The 19,641-nt window shown below is 53.2% G+C and overlaps 2 protein-coding genes across 3 annotated transcripts in view; one reads left to right on the top strand and one right to left on the bottom strand.

Annotated features, from left to right (window-relative positions):
- TP53BP2 (tumor protein p53 binding protein 2) overlaps window positions 1-10,057 on the top strand; it is a 55,749-nt gene extending 45,692 nt beyond the window's left edge. For both annotated transcript variants that reach the window (XM_032838834.1, XM_032838833.1), the window contains 5 exons: window positions 1,375-1,512; window positions 2,249-2,382; window positions 4,127-4,293; window positions 7,435-7,634; window positions 9,587-10,057. In XM_032838834.1, coding sequence (XP_032694725.1) covers window positions 1,375-1,512; window positions 2,249-2,382; window positions 4,127-4,293; window positions 7,435-7,634; window positions 9,587-9,628 — 681 coding nt within the window. In that variant the 3' untranslated portion in view covers window positions 9,629-10,057. The remainder of the gene's footprint in view (window positions 1-1,374; window positions 1,513-2,248; window positions 2,383-4,126; window positions 4,294-7,434; window positions 7,635-9,586) is intronic.
- A 4,327-nt stretch (window positions 10,058-14,384) lies between these two features.
- Window positions 14,385-19,641, bottom strand: part of CAPN2 (calpain 2) — a 40,883-nt gene continuing 35,626 nt past the window's right edge. The window contains exons 16-21 of the mRNA XM_032838850.1: window positions 19,284-19,348; window positions 18,586-18,654; window positions 17,861-17,939; window positions 16,809-16,925; window positions 16,524-16,582; window positions 14,385-15,239 (exon numbers count right to left, since the gene is read on the bottom strand). Of these exons, the coding sequence (XP_032694741.1) occupies window positions 15,216-15,239; window positions 16,524-16,582; window positions 16,809-16,925; window positions 17,861-17,939; window positions 18,586-18,654; window positions 19,284-19,348 (413 nt within the window). The 3' untranslated portion in view covers window positions 14,385-15,215. The remainder of the gene's footprint in view (window positions 15,240-16,523; window positions 16,583-16,808; window positions 16,926-17,860; window positions 17,940-18,585; window positions 18,655-19,283; window positions 19,349-19,641) is intronic.

Below are 19,641 nucleotides of genomic sequence, written 5' to 3'. Positions count from 1 at the left end.
GATGTAACGGTATTCAGAGATGATTATTGTCTTGATTTGCTCTAACTGCTGGTTACTGTGGATGTTTGCTTCCAAGTTTTATACAGCACATTGTGGATTCTAGGGGACAAGGTTTAAGTAGAGATTAGGCCTTGAAACAGCGCTGTGCCCTGTCTGTCCTGGTGCATGGCTCCCTGCAGCTGGCGTTAAACTTGTGGGAAGGAGAGACGACTTCACACCTCTTTTTGCTGTGTCCCCACCCCCCCACCCCTCTTTAGTCGTTAAGTCAAAATGATTCACGTACCCAGGGGCAGAGGAGACCGGAGGGTCACAGTGTCACCATCCGTTCCTATCGTCCTGGGGGAGTGATTTCCTTCTTGTCTGGCTTTGCGAGAGACCGAACTGCGTGTCAGGCTTATTTTGGGGTCCTGCCCATCCCACTCGTGGCTGCATCTCATGGTCATGTGACATCTACACTTCCCGTCTCCCAGAAACAGTGGCAGTTGAGTTGCAGCACGTTTGTGAAGTGGAGCGGTGGCCGCTTGGTGTTTTCTAAACCTCGGTTTTCTGCATCTGAAATAGAGTAAGGACCAGGCCGCATAGCACAGCGAGCCTCAGGAAACATTGCCACTTTGCTGGGCATGTGTAGGAAACTTATTGAATGGCTTGTTAAATCAGCCTTAACGCTTTTGCTCTATTGTTTTGCTGTATTGTATTCATAGTCAAAGGGCTTGACTGATTGGCTCGTGTATCTTGGAGTATAGTCAAATTTTGAATGTAAAGTAGGGATAGCATTTTAAGACTGGAAAGATTTCTTGTTAGTATATGTAAGACAGGCTGATAATACTTATTATTTCCTTGGTTATATGCTTTCCCCTGAGGAAGCATTTCGTTATAAGATGGTTGAAGGGAAGGGATTTGAAGCCAGAAGACTTGGATTTAAATCCCAGCTCTGGTGTTCCTGGCTGTGTGCCTTAACTTCCTTTATCTGTACGATGGGGTCACAGGGTTTTGGTGGGGAGCCCACCAGCAGCCATTCATTAACATTAGCCATGATAAGTCTGATTGTGCTGTCACCTGGTTTAATCGTGTGGGGTTTGCCAGCCTAACTCAGAGAGGGAACTTGAAGGCCAGTCTTGGCTGATTTTGTGCCCCACAGAAAGCCAGCCTGCTCTCATCGCCTGTTAGACCTTGCCGGCTTTGTTACACAGCTGTTATTCAGTAAGCTATGTATTGTGATTTATATACATTTCTAGATAATGTTTCATGTCCATAAAATGCGCTGATACGGGTTTTTAAATGTTCTTTTACTTCCTCAGCTGAGACATTCCTCCTCCCCTTCCCTAGGTCGGCTCTCGGAGACCGGGGTCCTTACTTCGTACCTCTCTCCCACAGGGCAAAAGGACAAACTTGCGTAAAACTGGTTCGGAAAGGATCGCTCATGGAATGAGGGTGAAGTTCAACCCCCTCGCTTTACTTCTAGATTCATCTTTGGAGGGAGAATTTGACCTTGTACAGAGAATTATTTATGAGGTATGATTGGATTTGTAGATTTCTTAAATACGTTATATTTTGTTTCTGACTTCTGCTTAAGAAGCTCCTCTAGAGGGGGGAGGGGCTGAGGTAGGGAGGGACGAGGTGGGAGGGATGCGGAGCACGCTTGAATTTTGTATTTTTTTTGTATTTCGTATTTTGTATTTTATTTTTATCTTGTATTTTGTATTTTGTATTTTATTTGTATTTCATGAGTTGAAGTGCAGTGTCCCCAGCACTCTCCAGAGTACTTTTCTGTCTGGGGAGATGGTTCCTCTCTGTTTATAGTTGCTCCAGGGTGGACGCGGACTTGTGCTGTTAAGTTGCACATGTGGTCCCTATTTTCAGAAGCCTACTATTTAAAATATTTTTAGTTGACCTTTTTTCCTTAACATGGGAAATGCACCTTCTCCTCAGACTCTAATTTGTGGTGGGAAGTCAGAGGGTAAATAAGCAAAAATGACTGAGGATATGGTTCCTGGCACCTGTTCCTTTTTTAGATCTTTTTACAGTGAGTGCCTACTTAATGTGGCTCTTCTGGCGGTCTTATTTCTAAACCTGAGGTTGGTGTAGTCGTCTTGGCTCCTGGAGGTTTTAATTATAACTTTAAAAAAAAAAAAAAAAGCAACCTGCAGAAGCCTATTTCTGTTCCCTTGATCCTGAAGAGCTAGGTGATAGTGACCTGAACGGTGACAGGAAGTCTGGGTGATAGCTCCCCTTCGTCTTGATGTTGCAGGTTGATGACCCGAGCCTGCCCAATGATGAGGGCATCACAGCTCTGCACAATGCTGTGTGTGCGGGCCACACGGAAATTGTGAAGTTCTTGGTGCAGTTTGGTGTGAATGTCAATGCCGCAGACAGTGATGGATGGTAAGTCTCCAGCGACTGCCACCCTGGCCGCGGGGTGACCCCAGCGCTGCTGGACGCTAGGAGCATCCACAGGTGTCCTTGTGTGACAGTCCTCTTGCTCCTGTTCTGGAAGCACGTGCAGTTTTTATGAAGTATTGTAGTTGAGTGATGAGAAGATGTCCCTGAGTGGCACAGATGTGGCCGACTTGTGTGAGTTTGAGAGATATTGGTCCCAGCCCAGTCCCCCGAGCCCAGTGATGCCCATCTTCTGTCTACGGATGTCCACTGTGCATCTGCAAGAGGGAAGCAGAGTTTGTAGCATTTCCCAAGTGTGTATGACTATGGAATCTTGTTTCACGGAGCGCTCTGTGGGATGGTCATGTGCATGGAACCCAGAGGGCATTGTTAGAGATGATGAGTATCCTTCGTAGGATCATGGGTTATTACTGCACACCAAAATAAGGGGTCCTGATAGGTGCTTTCACCTCTGATGACTGTAATAGAACAGAGAGCAGATTCTGTAATTCTTTTTTTTAAAGAAAGTATGAATTAGAATAAGCTTTTTCTTTGGAAGAATACAAAAAACTGTTTTTTATATACAGTTATTTAAACACCAGTCATTTTTTAATCTTTTCCCTTCAAATTTACATAAATATATATTTTGTAGCCTAATTTTTTGGTTTATGTTTATAACCTAAGCAAAACAAATTCTTTTTTTTTTTTTAAAGTAAGCTCTACACCCGGCGTGGGGCTTGAACTCATGACCCCAAGATCAAGAGATGCACGTTTCCCTGACAGAGCCAGTCGACACCCCCAAAACAAATTCTTAGTGTGTCATATGTTTTTGTTTCCCTGTTACTAGCAGTTTAAGTCATATATAATTTTTCACTACTAAAAAAGCATGCAGTTAAAAATTCTGCAGTAATATTCACCAGACTTTGACCTGCTGTGTTCTGGGATGCAGGGTGGGGGATCCGTGGTTTTGGAGACTGTGCACCTGAGAGGAACAGAATGAAGAGGGGCAGGAAGAGAAGGGTGGATGCGTGCAGACTGGACCCGGGTCGCATGCTGCTGTCTGCCTTTGAGCTAGGCGGCGGCACAGGCTTCTCCCCCCTTCCCTTGTCGGGGGTCTCCTGGAGCCCGTCGTGAATGTGTGAGAGGCTGGAGGGGCTCTCTGTAAGGGCGGCCGTAAGTTCCTGCCAGCCAGCGGCCTGTCAGACGGTATGTGTGTATTTCACAGTCGCTTTTCTCATCTACATTGAATAGACAAACCTCTACTCAATTAAAGCTCAATTTGGACTTCACAAGCTCTTAGGTGAAGGCAGTTCTCCGTGAGCAGCCCGATTCCCTCGTCAGTGGGAGTGGGAAGCGAGTATGGACAGGTGCCTGTGTCGGGGGAAAAGGCCTCTGGTGTGAAGCCGGCTGTGCCTCCAGCTGCCCGGGATGCAGGGGCGGGTGCTCTGGAGCATCTCGCCCTGGTTTAGACCGTCACTCGCATGTCTTGGCCTTGCACGCCTTCTTTGTGGTTCCTCTCGCCCTCTGCGCTGCCCCGCATAGCAGTGCCCAGTGTGGCCTGTCCTCAACCGTTCCTCCCTGTCCTCCTCTCGTGGGCTCAAATATCTGTGTTTAACTGATGTTTAGAAAACCGTGTAGGAGGTTTCCAGAAGGGCCCAGACGGTAGACTCTGAGCACTCGCACAGACGCCGGGCCTGCTGGTGTCGTGTGCCGGGGGAGACCCTGCAGCCTGCTGTGTGTCGCCCCACAGGACCCCGCTGCACTGCGCGGCCTCCTGCAACAATGTGCAGGTGTGTAAGTTCCTGGTGGAGTCCGGAGCCGCCGTGTTCGCCACGACCTACAGTGACCTGCAGACGGCGGCGGACAAGTGCGAGGAGATGGAGGAGGGCTACACCCAGTGCTCGCAGTTCCTTTACGGTTTGTAATGCACGTGTTCCCGCATGTTCATGACTGTGCTGATCTGTCCTATGTTTCTGGGGTACCGTTTGCCAAGTATGTTTATTATCAGGGAAAGCATTTTTATGTCATGCCTAGTCCTGGGCGCTGGAAACAGGGCGGCCTTGATGCCCGTGATGAATGCGGCTTTTGTGCGTGTGTCTCTGAGCTGCCCACACATCACACGGCCCCGACCCCATGCGGGCCAGACACTGGGCCCCCCGTGAGCAGAGACCCCTTCCACGACAGCCCCGAGGGACGGCAGGGGCCATGTGCGAGCCCGTGGAGCTGGGATTTCCCACGAGATCAGACTGATCGTGAAGTGAAAGAAGGGCGGCACCTGTTTCACAGCCGAGTTCTGGCTCTTCTGTCGTCGTGGTTTTGCGTTTCTGATTCCGAGGGAGAACATTATCTCTGACCCTCGAGAACAAGACAGGCCTCTCTCAGGTGGCGTTTCTGTTCACGACTCTTAAGAGCTGAGGTTCACTCTTCTCAGCTGGGCTGGAGTGGAAGTGAGGAGAGGCGGTAAGCAGTGCTGGGGGTCTGTGCCGTACACGCTCCGGGAAGCTGCTCCGCCTGTCACTGGAAGGGCCACAGGGCTGGTGAGCCTGTCCCTCTGTGAGGCTGCGTCCCCGGCTCACGGGCTGCTCTCAGGCTCAGGAGGGGAGGTGGGGTGGCCTCGCAGCTCTTCCTGTCAGTTGTGGGCACAGAGGGTGACCTTGTATTCCTGTTCCCATCTTTGGATCAAGAATGATTTTGATAGACTGAGATTTTACTATTAAGATATTAATATATACTTGGTTATATGAAATGCAGTGGCCATCTTGAGCTTTACTTAATTAGAGAATCTGATCTTAAGTTTTTGAATTTTTTAATTTTTAAAAAGATTTTATTTATTTATTTGATAGAGACAGTCAGAGAGGGAACATAAGCAGGGGGAGTGGGAGAGGGAAAAGCAGGCTTCCCGCTGAGTAGGGAGCCTGATGGGGGGCTCCATCCCAGGACCCTGGGATCATGATCTGAGCCAAAGGCAGACGCTTAATGACTGAGCTACCCAGGTGCCCTGGAATCTGATCTTTAAAGACACGTAGGGACTTGTGATCAGAGGCTTTACTTTATGGAACATACCATGAACACCATGAAAGCGTGGTTTGTTTGTTTTTTTTTAAGATTTTATTTATTTATTTGACAGAGATCACAAGTAGGCAGAGAGGCAGGCAGAGGGGAGGAAGCAGGCTCCCTGCTGAGCAGAGAACCCGATGTGGGGCTCGATCCCAGGACCCTGGGATCATGACCTGAGCCGAGGGCAGAGGCTTTAACCCACTGAGCCACCCAGGTGCCCCTGAAAGCATGTTTTTGCCTTAGATGTTGAAATGACCATGGCCTGGTTTCTCCTGGTTGGGCCTGGGCGCCCTGCCCTCTCATAGCCCCTCACACCTATGGCAGCTGCGACCTTGACCTTGACTGTTTTGTTCCTCATGTTTATCATTCCTTGCTTTTTAAAAATCCCTCTGTCACCCGTGAATGAATCCTGTAATTCGGGCTGGCGGGTTGTGCCTGGGTTTCCCCTTTCTGTGAACTAAGTCACGCTGTGATTCTCTGGCTTGCCTTTCCGTTCACGGTTGTTCTGGAGTCTCCTCTGTGTGGTGGCCCTGGTTCCTGCTGTCTGTCCTTATGGCTGCGTCTCCACATCTGTCCTTCCTCTTTACCTTGGAGCATTGGGGTGCACATTCATTCGTAGTCACAAACGGTCCACGTGGAGTGCACTTGCCAGTCCCAGGGACGCATGCCTAGTACCTTTCCCGCCGTGTCCCCTTCTTAGTTCGGTGAATAGCAGAGTAAGGAGAAATTTTCTCCCATTCTTAGTGATTTCTTGGATGTGAGACTGAAGTTGTTATTTTTTTTACTAGACTATGATTTTTTAATTCTAATCAAATATCTTTTAATTAGTATTTTGCAGTCATTCAGATTTTCCCAGGATGATCTCACTGACACTTTGGAGAGCTGTCATTTGAGCAAACCACAGTGCCCTGGATTTCTTTCCCGCCCCGTCCTACTCCCACTCCAACCTGGTGGAGGCCAGGTTTGCTCAGGGTGTCACCCTTGTGAATCTCATGGTCCCGTCTCATTGAAACAGGAAAGTTGGGAGCATAACCATCCCCATCAGTAGGAACCTGACCCTTAGTCGGTGGAGCCTCTGCTGAAGTGCAGCTCCTTGTCCCGTGTCAGTTTGCCCAGAGCCATGGTGAGGTACCCAGCGCTCTGTCGTCTTAACTGATAGACGATTAAGCTCCATGTCCATGGAAGCTGAAAAATCTGATTGTGTGAGGGCAAGCAGACACTTCCCTGCCTTCTTTAAACCTATAAAGGTGAAACCAGTAACGAGCTCTGCAGTGCTCGGGCTTCCTGACCTGACCTGACTGACTTGCCTTGCTTGCTGTGCCCCGTGCTCACCCCATACCTGCCCTGTGCCCGGCCTGTGCCATCCTGTGCCCTCCCCGTGTCTGCCCTGTGCCTGCCCTGCTCCCGCCCGGTGCCTATCCTGTTATTACAATGAAAGTGGACATTTGTGAGTTTCCCTATCCTCATGACTTTATACTTGACTCTCTGTAGACTTTTTGTGTCTGAAATATTTGTGCATTCTTTGTGTCTTACAGTTTTCTTCCTCTCCCTTTCCCCACTTGGAAATGGGCAGGGACTGCTCAGTAGACACTGTCATTGTGAGCTGTGGTCACGGCTGCTCTAGGTTCCAGGTCAAGCATGAGGTAGTTTCTCCAGGGCTCCTCGTCCCCATGCTCAGCCGCGCTGGAGTTCGGCGGGCAGAGCGCACGCTCCTCTAACAGCCTAGACGCCAGCAGTTCATTATGTTTCTGGGCCTGCAGGGCTTTCTGTACTCCGAGTAAGACTAGTTTCTGAGCTGCCTTAGAGAAGATCGCGGAGGCTAATGTGTCTGGTGGGCGTCCCCCCCCGCCCCCAGGGCTTTTGTCCATGGGGGGGCTTTGTGCGGTATTTCCGGCGTTCGGCATTTGCCCGGCTCTCCTCATGTGGCTTCATGGAGCCGAGGGTTTGAAGAGCAGGTGGTCCGAGTCATGCGTCCTGTGCGGTTTCTTCCTGTCATTTCAGGAGTTCAGGAGAAAATGGGCATCATGAACAAAGGAGTCCTTTATGCACTGTGGGATTATGAGCCTCAGAACGGTGACGAGCTGCCCCTGCGAGACGGGGACTGCATGACCGTCATCCGCCGGGAGGACGAGGAGGAGACGGAGTGGTGGTGGGCACGTCTGCACGACAAGGAGGGCTACGTTCCGCGCAACCTGCTGGGGGTGAGCGAGCCATGCGGACGGGTTGCTGTGCAGGCTGGGTGTGCAGGGGGCCCGAGTGTGCGTGGGCCCTAGTGGTGTGTGGGGCCCAGGTATGCGGGGGCTGCACTGTGTCAGGGGCTCTGTGCGGCTGAATGCCCTTTGCTCGCACCACATGGAATTTTAGAGTTTGGACAGTGTGAGGTTTACACTTGGCGGGTGTCCCACGTCCATGCCTGCTAGCCCTTGAGGGCGGGGGTCCTGCTGCTTCCCAGCAGCATGTGGGACATGGGTAACGTTGGCTACAAATGCCGTGTCTGCCCTCGCCAGCATCCACGGAGCTGGCAGACAGAGCCTTCTCTCCTGTTCAGTGTTAAAGCTAGAAACAAACTGTACAGTCGTGTGAGCGCGTGCAAGCTTTCCGCCCTGCTGTGTCAGGATAGAGGCGTGGCTACCCTCACCAGGGGGCTCTGGGCAGCATTTGCAGGGAGGCGGCAAGGAGGGTGGGCCGAGGACAGGGAGTGGGAGTAATGTCCTGTGTGCACAGGGGCTGGGGGTGGCAGAGTGGGAGGGGTGATGGAGAGGCTGAGAGGAGAGTCCAAACCAGAAGAGCCTGGCAGGGGTGGGTGGGGGAGAGTCAGCAGCATGGCTCCCCCCTCCACCCCTGCTTCACCCCTACACGCTCACTGTTGGGCAGTAGGGGTGTGGCACACGGGCACAGAGAACGCTGCCTCTAGAGACTGCTTGGGTGTCTGAAGGACAGCGGGGGGATGTTTTCGTCCTCGTGTGGACCTGCTCTGGTGTTGAGGCTGCGAACCTGGGCTCTGTGTGCAAACGCACTGCGGTGGTGGCGTGACCTGCGTGGCGTGACCGTGGCATCGGGACCTGTCATCTGCTGATCCTCCTTGCCCGTTCCTGTGTGTCCTCTGCCCTCTGGTCCATGGTTCCTTGTTAAGTCAGCCTTTGGGGCTTAGACGGTGTCCGCTGGTGGGACCATAATGAAAATTATGAAGCACAGACGAGAGCTAAGGAACCCTGAGCCATGAGCCCCTGAAGCTTCCCCACCCCAGAGAAGCAGCTTGGCCTGCAGCCATATCCCCCTGAACACCAGCAGCACTTGTCACCGTTTCTTCCCTGGGAAAACCTCTGCAAACTGCCTGCGGGTCTGAGTCCTTCATTTTACTCTAACAGAGCAGTCTGCGCCTCAGGAACTGGGAATCCTCACTTGTCCCGCAGGGGGTGCCCTCAGGAAGCTCTGACCTCTGCAGACCAGACCCAAGATTCTCATGTTAATGTGACATTGAAATATTCTTAGCCTTTTGGAAATCTCTTTGGGGTAGAAGTGGCCTCTAAGTAACTTTTTTTGGTTTCGTTGGAGACTGAAAAAATGGAAATTGCATAAACAAGTTTTTAATCAGAGGCTCAGATGGGAGTCTGGAAGATTGTATTGACTAACGATCTTTTCTCAGGAAAATGGTCTTTTGTATAGTGTTGATCTGCCAGTTAGTTTTTCAGTTTTGGCTGGAAGTCCGACTCTCCTTTCTTAGAGGGAACCTTGTTCCTTTTGTCTGGGTGGGAGGAGGGGGAGGGGGGCTCTGTGTAATTTGCCAGTTGAATTGCTAGTTTGACTTGTTCTTGGCTTGCAGACTGCAGATCTTTGAACTTCACAGGCTCCTCTCTTGCTCCTACTGTGGAAAACACAACGCCACAGAAATCCACCAACAAAAAACTCCACTTACCCTTCCTTAAATCGGTAGTCTCTCAGTCTTAGGTCCCATGAGAGTGTTTGTCAGGCCGTTGTGAGTGAAGCTGACGGACCCTGATCTCTCCTGTCCCGCTTGCACGTGGCGCGTCACAGACGAGCTCCAGCCATCACAGGCCGAGCCTGGGGGCCGGGGCTTAGCGCCATCGCCCCCCATTACGCTCCTGTGTGTCTGTCTCTACAACATGTAGAGCATGTCTCTGTTCTCTTGCAGCTGTACCCAAGAATTAAACCAAGACAGAGGAGCTTGGCCTGAAACTTCACAGATTTTAGTTTCTGAAGAATTAATCTTTGTTATCACTAAGAAAACGTAAAGTGATTGTTTTTGGCAAAAATTTCACAAGACTGACTTTAATGACAAAGTAACTTGAAAGAAATGTAGAATGTCCTCTGGAAGAAAATGAAGGATTGGAGAATTTGCTGTCTGTAGGGGACGTTCAGCACGACGGATTGCAGCTTAAAAGTAAGCTGACCACACTGTTGGGGAGCGGCATTCATGGAGCACTTGGGAAGATGAACAGTGACTATCCTGGTTTCCTTGAGAAATAGGGCCTTGTTTGGGCTCCTGGGAGGTCGGCTTCCTTTCCCACCTGGTTGGTGTTTGTCTGTACCTCCCCTGCCCCCACCAGAATGGACCAGTGCCATCGAGGCTCCTCTGCCTCTCCCACCGATAGACCCCCAGGGGACTCCCGTTTCCTCACATGGATGTTGATGGTGGAGGACTAACCGTTGGTTGGGTGTCCACAATCCCTGTTTGATAGGAGTTCTTCAGGACTACACATATGTTTGCAATCCTGGATCCAAGCTGTGCCACAGCTAATTAGATTTAGAACCTTGTTTTTAGGATGAATTTGAATCTATATTTATTGTCTTTTGTATCTTGGAAATTGGAAACGTGGCTGTATAGACTTACCCATGATATTTGTCAAGATCATAGCTGACTTTAAAAACAATTATAATAAAATTAAACTTTTTGACTCTAAAGCTATTTACTAGCCTTACTTTTTTGTGTCATTAAAAGCCTTGTTTAAAGTTCACAAGCTGTTGGGCAGCTCACCCAGTGGGAAAATAGTATTTCTTTACCAGCGTTCCATGTGATTACATGGAAGAAGTGTTGTTTTGCTTACAGAGAACTTGGTTTTGCAGTTGGTCAGTTCTGCATTGGGTTTCGATAGAGAACCCTGGGCACAGAGGGTCTCACCGTCCCTCAGCCTCTTTGAGATGGTCTTGTCCTCATCTGCACTGTCTACACTCATTCATGGGTTGAAAATGTACATAGGGTCTCTACATTGGTTTTTAGTATGTTACCGAGTTTATGAATGGCTTTGGAACCCATGCTGCTTAGTGGAACTCTTCAGTTAATAGAAACCACAAATGAGAAAACAAGTACTCACTTTTTATTGTACGTTTTTCTGAGCACCTAAATTCTAGCAAGAAAGGTGAGTGAAAGAACATCCCACACTCATCAGGGTAATGGAGAAACAGTATAGACACCTTGAGCTAGCAGTCAGAAGATGGGTGTGGTGGACAGAATTCTGAGGACGCCCCCTATCTTCCTCCTCTGGGGTGACAGTGTTTGGAGGTAGGGCCTCCGGGAGCCAAGGAGGCACGCACAATACCACCAGGTACAGACCCCACACACCCCATGAAGGGTGTTTGTGCTTGAAAGGAGGAAGAGGCCGCAGCCCTCCCCTCTGCCATGTGCGGACACTGCAAGAAGGTGGCCATCTGCATTCTGGGAAGGGTCCTCGCCAGATGGCAAGTCGATTGCATCCTGATCTTGGACCCACAGCCTCCAGAACTGAGAGGTAGATGTCTGTTGTGTGAGCCTCTAGGCTGTGGGGTTTTGTTCTGGAGCAGAGCAGACTAGGGGTCCTGGTTACTGGCCAGATGCTGATCTAGGTGCTTCTGTGAGGGACTTTTCCAATCAGCAGACGTGGGGACAGGGATGTCACCCTGGGCTGCTGGGTGGGTGCAGGAGAGGTGTGAGGGACTCAGCCCACCACTGGTGGCCACAAGGAGGAAGGGGTCATGTGCTAGGGAATGCTGCCCACAGCTAGGAAGCCCCTCCTGGGGTCTCTGCGGGGACCGGCCAGTCCCATGGGGCGGGCTGGGACTCCTGCTACAGGACCGTGAGGTGATGGGTGTTCTGTGTTTTGCTTTAAGATTAAAATTTTTAAGTAATCTCTTTTCCCAGTGTGGGGCTCGAACTTGCCACCCCGAGATCAACAGTCACACGCTCCTTCCACTGAGCCCTCCAGGTGCTGGAGGATGGGCGTTTAAGCTGCTAAGCGAGAGGCAGCAAGTACAACAGGGCCTCTGGGCCTGGTCTGGCACTTCCTGTCCGTGCGGCCTTGCCCGGGGCGCACAGTTCAGCATCACTTCTGCACACCTTGGCACGTGGAGGGACCCACGCAGGTACTGTACACAGAGGTGCTGAGAAATTGTAAAGAATCGCTCAGGTGTATGGAAGGGAAGACGTGAAAATTAGGAGAGCATGATCATCTGTTTCCTTCGTCCTAAACTAAGAAACTTCGTTTTTATTTTCCTTTTGTTTTTCCCTTATCGTCAGCTTGAGTATCCTTGTATCAGAGGTCCTCGTGGAAATATCCCCAAGGATATTTGGGGGTAGCTGAGGGCACTAGCAGGACTGCCGGTTACTGTGTCCAGTCAGGGTTTCTAGTCAGCCTGTGCGGTCAGCATGTGTGGCCAATGTTTCTGGTCACCATGTCTGTTCGGAGTTTCTGGTCAGTGTTAATGGTCATTGCGTCCGGTCAGCGTGTCCGGTCAGGGTTTCCTGTCAGTGCATCTGGTTACCGTGTCCGGTCAGCATATCTGGTCACTGTGTCTGGTCAGTACATCAGTCACTGCATCGGGTCAGGGTTTCCTGTCAGTGCGTTTGGTCACCATGTCCAGTCAGCATATCCGGTCACCACGTCCAGTCAGCACATCTGGTCACCGCGTCTGTTTGGGGTTTCCGGTTACTGTGTCCGGCCAGTGTTAATGGTCACTGCGTCCAGTCAAGGTTTCCCATCAGTGCATCTGGTCTCTGCATCCAGTCAGCATATCCGGTCACTATGTCTGATCACTGTGTCCGGTCAGCGCATCTGGTCACTGCGTCATGTCTGATCACGGTCTCCGGTCAACACATCCAGTCACCTTGTCCAGTCAGGGTTTCCGGTCAAGGTTTCCCATCAGTGCATCTGGTCTCCGCGTCCAGTCAGCACATCCGGTCACCGCATCCACTGTGTCTGATCACTGTGTCCGGCAGCATATCTGGTCACCATGTCCAGTCAAGATTTCCCATCAATGCATCTGGTCTCCGCGTCCGGTCAGCACATCCGGTCGCCACGTCCACTGTGTCTGATCACTGTGTCCGGTCAGCACATCCGGTCACCACGTCCGGTCAGGGTTTCCGGTCAAGGTTTCCCATCAGTGCATCCGGTCTCTGCGTCTGGTCAGCACATCCGGTCACTGCGTCGAGTCACTGTGTCTGAACGCTGTGTCCTGTCAGCACATCTGGTCACCGCGTCCAGTCACTGTGTCTGATCACTGTGTCAGCATATCCGGTCATGCTCCGGGTTTCTGTGCAGGGGTTGAGCGCATGTGGCTTCAGCAGCTGTGGCCTCGTGCCTGTGACGTTCATTAGCACGATTTCCGATGGCTGTGCGATTCCCCATCACGTGAGAGATCTAGGTCTGACCCAGGCACATGCTGGTCCCCAATTTCTAGAGTGACGCCCCTGAGCCATCTTCATGGTGGCAGTTTTTAGATTTCTGAGGGGAGAGTAGGGCAGCTGGAGGGTGGGCCCTGCTGAAGAGGGGCTTCTAGTGGGGATGGGGGCACATGGAGGACAGGGCAGAGGGCAGAGCTCATGGTGTCAAAGGCACAGAAAATTGGGAAGATGCCACTGGTTCTCCTTCATAGGTCTGGGCACTGGGAGGTAGGTGGTGGTCTCAGGAAGCAACAGGGCCCAGGTGGTTGTGGGAGGGGAGGAGATGGGAGAGGAAGAGAGAGGAGAGAGAGGAGGAGGAGAAAGGAGTGGGAGAGAGAAGGGAGAGGAGAGAGGAGGGAGGTGGAGAGAAAGAAAAAAAGAGGAGGGAAGGAGATAGGAAGAGAGGAGGGAGGGGAGAATGGAGGGGGAGAGGAGAGAGAGAAGGGAAGAGACGGGAGAGGAGGGAGAGGGGCTGCTGGGCTTGGCTGGGAGGAGGGCGTGTCCCATGTTGGGAAGAAGGTGCCCCTCTCAGGGTGCTGGGATACTGCGTGCAGGAGAGCTACAGAGGCCATGTGTCCAGCCCAGAGACTTGGAGGCCTGGGACTGGGGCCACTTCTGGCAGGGTCAAAAGATGTAGGGTGTTGATGCACTGGCTAACTTCTCCCTGTGAGTAGGCGTTGGCGAGGGCTGCAATGTGTGGGAGAACCCCAGAAACTTGGTTAATTCTCCCCTCTTCATCCTACCATGCATAGACCTTCCCTGTGTGCTGGGACTGGACAGTGCCAAGTGAGTGGGTGAGCTGGGGCAGCTGGGCAGGCGCAGAGGGCCAGAGTCCCCAGCACAGACATGGTTTTGCCTGGGCCTCTCCCCACGTGCCTGGGCCTCAGAGGCCTCCATCCAGCTCCCTGGCCTGTGCTGCTGAGTGGAGGACACTCGCCAACCCTCCCTGCCTCCCCTCAGCCCGCACGTAGGGCCTGGGCACCTCCTTGCCAAGTCTGGGAGATGCCCCTCCCAATTCCATCGCATCCCACTCCTCTGGCTTCCCCCCGGGACTTCCGTGCCTGTTCTGCCAGCCCCCGTCACATCCCAAAGCCCGAAGGCCGGCCTGGGCCTCCTCAGGGGAGACCAGAAGCAGGTTAGAGTCCCACCTACTTGGAGACCACTTATGAGCTTCTGGATTGTACAGTCGCGCAGGAAAAGTTGTGCCCGTTCCTGTCACGAGGGGAGTTCAGATGTAGCAGGCCAGGACCAGTGTGGGCACAAAGCCCTGGCAGGCCCTCCAGAAAGGACAGCACTGTGCGGGATGGTCTGGGCCACTCTTTATTAAACAGCAGGTGTGGGAGAAGGTAAGGCAACAAGGCGATACTTGCACAAAGCTCCTAGCGTTGTCCCGGGGTGGAGTCGGGGGTCCAGCTCCCATGCCACTTCCCTCCTGGCTCCACGCGCAAGCAGGGCAGGGGTGATATCCAGGTAACAGAACCGCTGGTTCTGTCCTTGACCGTGACCCTGGGCCCTGCGCTGGTGCATGCTTCAGGTAGCTGAGCCAGAGCTGATCCCCTCAGCACCTGGGACACCCCCCATGTGACACCAGACTGCTCAGGGTTTGGGCTCAGACACACAGGTCACCGGTCGAGTTGACGTAAGGCTGGTCTCTGGAGTGACCCACAAGACACAGGGGTGCCTTCTGGGTCGCTCCGCGATGCCTCCTGGTTTCCCTTTTACTCTGGGGGCACGGACTGCTGCATTTTTAAACCTGAAGTTGCTCAGTATTCCCAGCAGGAACCTTCTGTTCTCAGAGACAGATTCCACGTGCGGTCAGCTGTTAAAACACCTCCCTGCGCCCTCTCCTTGGTCAGCTGTTGCTGCAGACAGGAGTGTGTACAGTACGCAGATTCCAGGGTTTCTTTCAGCTTACCCAGGGTTAAGTGACTCGCTGGCATTTAAAATCATGATATGCAAATCTTCGACTTTGAAGTTTGAACGTTCTGCTACCTCAAAAAGCATCTTTATTTTCAGCTATGATCATCTGTTTAAGTAAATGTTCCCATAATTGCAAGGTCCAGATAAAAAGTTCCTCTGCGGAGGCCTAGTGCTCCGCTGATTATCTTCAGGCAGCTTGGTTAGGACTTCAGAGGACAGAAAAGCAGAGCCACTGTGAGGAAGGAAACAGCCATCAGCTCAGAGACCGGAGGCAAAACGAAAGGCTATTTATTCTGAGAGACCCGACTGTCGCCCACAAAGCTGAGCCAGGGTGGGGGCCTCCGCGTACAGGCTTGTGGCTTCTTGACGCCACAGGCCAGGGGACCATGACCTGGAACTCGGGCCACGCAACATCAGGCTCATGTGCGTTTGGCCTGTGGCTATCCCCGAAACCAGTGGCTTTGGCCCTTGTTCTCTGTTGGAGTAAAGTGGGCAACCTGGGTCTGATTCTGCTCGAGTTGGTCTGGGATGGGCCTAGACCCCCAGCTTCTGCTAGGTTCCCCATGGCATGGTGGCTCGTCCTAGCAAACATGAGAGCCTTGGCTGTGGGCTGTGACCTCAGGGCGGGTGTATTCCCCAGGGATGTATGGTTGGAAAAGCAACTTAATGTTCTTTGTAACCAGCTCAAACAGATTTTCAGACGGCTGAAGCCCTTCCCAGCGCCTCATAGCAGGTGAACAGCTACTAAGCTGCTGGCTTCCTTCAGAGTTCAAGTGCAAGGAAAGGAGTGGCCAAGTGCAGACACCCATCCCACTTGTGACTTCACTCCTCACTGGTACGTGGGACCTGGTCATTCCTGGGGCCTCTAGCCCCCCACCCAGCCCTGGGGCTGCCCCAAGCTCCATTCCCCTGAGAGCAGAGGAAATGTACGGCCTGGGAGCACAGGTGTAACCTTCTTCCTGGGGGTGAGAGAATGTTCTGGCATCAGGATGGCCAGAGAACACCTCGTAGTACTTTGCTTTCCAGGGAACCAGTGTCCCCCCTCTGTTTGGCTTGAGGATCATCTCCCAGGTGGGCATTGTCGGGGCTCCAGACACATCCCCCAAGCTTAGTTACTACTGGGAGTGTTTTTAAAGGGGGATCTGGTCTAAGTATGACAGATCTTCCCAAACCCGCTTGAATTTCCTCCACAGGGTTTTGTTACATGAACACTGCCTCCTGGGTGTGCTGGTCAGCGGTTCATTCTCCTACGAGGCATCCTGCAGCCCCCTCTTCCACTGCCTACTCGAGGCAAAGCCAGTGGGAGGATGGGATAGGAGGGTCAACAGGAGACGTGGACGGGGCTGCCAGTGAGAGTGCGTGGTGGGACCTTACAGCCACTTTTAGGCTGTCTCCCACAGACCCGAAGACCTGTAAAGTGCAGCTTGAAGTAAGCAGCCACTAAGCCACAGGTCCCTGTGCCCCGATGCCAGCATTCCGTCCCCCTAAGGGAGGGGCGTGTGAGCCACGGACTTACAGAGATGAGGTCCAACTGTATGGTCCCAGTGTTCTCGGGGTCCAGCTGCTTAAAAACCCCTGCGGAGGAAGAAGGGCCATCCCCTGTGAGCGAGGCGGAACAGAGACCGTACTGTCCTCCTCCCCGTTTGTCCCAAGCCATTACTCCTGCCCTCTGTCCCCTGCAAAGGATCTTCATCGTCAACTGCAGATACGTCCTGGTTCAAGTGATCTCGCCTGACACAAAGGGCGGGCTGCCTTCACCCTGGCAGGGCTGAGAAGGGCCTTCCCCTGAAAGGCCACTTACTGAATAGCGTTTCCAGTCGAACCAGACACCGGACAAAGTTGTCGAAGTCGATGATGAGTTCGTCATCCGCAAAGCGAGCCACGATGACCTGGTGGAGCTGACAGGGGAGCTTGAAGCCTGCGGTGGGATGAAGCCTCGAATTGAGCATCAGACGGTGCCCGAAGTGGCTCCCGTGCCTGTGCCTGCACCCGCGCCTGCTCCTGCACCCGTGCCTGCTCCTGCACCCGTGCCTGTACCTGCACCTGCTCTCATGCCTGCACCTGCTCTGGTGCCTGTACCTGCTTCCCCGTGGAAGTGACCCTTCAGATCGCAACAACTGCTTTTGTTCCTAGGCGCTCTCCTGGGGGGACTCTCGTGCTTTGCAGAGACGGTGCCTCCTGCCCTTGCTCTGGATTGCAGTCTGCTCGCCGGCCCTGCCTGGCTCCTCACTGGCTGACACGAGGCCCGTGTCTCATCTCCTGTTTAGCTCAGAATCACCTTGGAGACTAGACTCTTCTCGATGCACGGGGCAGAAACCATTTATCACAAAGTAGTGTGAATTCCCGCCCTTTCCACAGCAGCAGAATTTCTAATGAGCCACGGCTATGTGAAAGTGATCCCATGTCCCCCACCTGCCTTGCAGCCCGCTGAGGGGACGTGTGCCCTGAAAGCAAAGGAGCCTGTCTTTCCCTCCCCTGTCCACCTTTGGCCAGAATGTCGTGGCGGCAAGCCAGCGTGGTCAGGCAGGAAAGGGAGGTACTGCACTTGGACCGTTTGGGAGAGAAAGATGGCTGTTTGGGTCTCTGTGGAAGGATTACATCCCAACTAATAGAGTGGAGATGCCCACTGGGTGTGAGGGACTTACCCGGGGTGGGGGGCCCAGTGTGCTGAAAACTGGCTCTGCCCGCTCGACCTGCCAGGCCCTCGGAAGGAAACTTGGACTTGCGAGGGCACAGCGGGCATTTTATTTTACCAGTTCGCTTTTAAAAGGGGGATGGACAGAAAGGATGAGCTAGCACCTGCCTCAATGCAGAGTAAGTGCTCAAATGTTCTACACAAAACCAAGTCCTTACCGGCTTCCTCTAAGGCTTTCCTCATCTCATAAGAGTTCATGGTACCCGACCGGTCCACGTCAATTTCCCGGTAAATTTTCTGGAATGAGCAAAACAGTTACAAAGACCATGATGCGAAGCCAGCAGGTGACGAGTTAGCACGTGCTGTGTGCCACGAGGGCATGAAGCTTGCCCGCTCTGCCTCTCCTCTGGCCTCAGAAAGTCACCCCGTTTCTGCCTTAAATAGCTAATAGTGTCCACCTCTGTCTGTGAGCAGGCTTGTACACATGCGTGTCGGTCCACTAGCCAGCCACGGTGGACCCGTGTTGTGAAGTCACCTTTGTGCCTGGGGTGTCAAAAGTCCAAAGGACAAGAGGCTGCACAGACTCTTGAGGACACTTTCAGGGCAGCTGGAAGGTGACCCTGTTACCGGCCACTAGCAGGGCAAGGTGGGAGCAGACTAGGTCCATGGCAGAGGCTGGTCCTTGCTGTTCCTGCTGCCCATCATGCCTCTGGGGGTCAACTCCCCACTCCTGGGGATGTCCCTCTGCCCCCACAGAGGGTGCACCTGCCTTCACGGCCGGTCATAGACCCGGTGCCCCGCCTTCCGTCCCCATTGAGGGCGCACCAGCACCCACGGCCTGACATGGACCCGGCGCCCTGTCTTCTGCCCCCACAGAGGGTGTGCTCCCAGACACATCCCAGATATGGAGCCACACGCCCTGCCTTCCATCCGAGGGGCACACCTGGTACTTCTGGATCTTCGTCCAGAGAACGTAGAATTCCTTCAGCCCCAGCTTCCCGCTGCCATCTGACTGTTTGCCGTTAAGGAAGGTTAAGGAAGGCCCGTGGGGGGCATCGTGCGGGCGTGTCACTGGATGGCGTGGCGCCCTCCGCGCAGTTATGGGGAGCACCAGCTGAAGCACCTCACGCGGCACTCAGGGGCCAGAGCTGCATCCACGGGCTGGTGGAGGGCCTGGCAGGGGCCCCAAGCCTGCTGAGAAGGCTGTCAGGTGACATGCAGGGGTGCTTTGCTGATTCTGAGACTATTTCTGGGGCCTCATGGGGGTCACTGGGACAGGAGGTGCTGGGAGCCCGGGAGACCAAACTTCTGGCAGCTCAGCCCAATCCCTGCCCTGAACACAGTGAGGCAGGTGGGCGGGTGGCCCTGGGAAAGAGATGCCCACAGCGGGCCTCCCTGTGCCTTTAACTAGAGAGAAAACCCACGACCAGAGAAAAACAGATTCACGCCAGAAACAGGACAGTCGGGGGAGGTTTTCCAGGGCCCCTCAAGAAACCAGCCCAAGCTGCTTGGGCCCAGCGGGTGAGCCTCTCCCGCTGCCTGCGCAGAGGGCTGGGGCTTCTGGCACTCCCTATGGGGGTTTCTGAGCAGGACGGGCAGGGGCTCAACGCCCCGACTGTGTTCCGCAGCACGAAAGGATACGTCCAGCATATCCACCATGATTTTGCAGGTTTCGATGCTGAAGCCGTCCGACTTGATGTCCTGGCCTAGCAGACAAAGAATGATGGGGAAATCCCTGGGGCGGGGGGGGGGGTGCTGTGCTGTCCAGAGGACCCCCCCCAGGGCAGAAATGCCTGTGTGTGCCTCCAGGACAGGGGCCACTTCACCCTCTTCTAGTGGCACAGGGGGCTTGCGGGGTCAGAGGAGACAGAGAGGAAGGTGTATTTGCTATGTCAGCCTGTGTCCGTGTAGACTGAGAAGCCCGGGGACCAGACACACTCCAGAGCCACTGTGGCCTGCTAGGAGAGTGGGGTACAGCAGTGGCTGGTGGCTGGCCAGA

This window comes from Lontra canadensis, unplaced genomic scaffold (assembly GCF_010015895.1).
Source record: "Lontra canadensis isolate GAN:19392208 unplaced genomic scaffold, GSC_riverotter_1.0 scaffold106, whole genome shotgun sequence".
Lineage (NCBI taxonomy): Eukaryota > Metazoa > Chordata > Mammalia > Carnivora > Mustelidae > Lontra > Lontra canadensis.
This window is presented reverse-complemented; position numbering and strand designations above follow the sequence as displayed.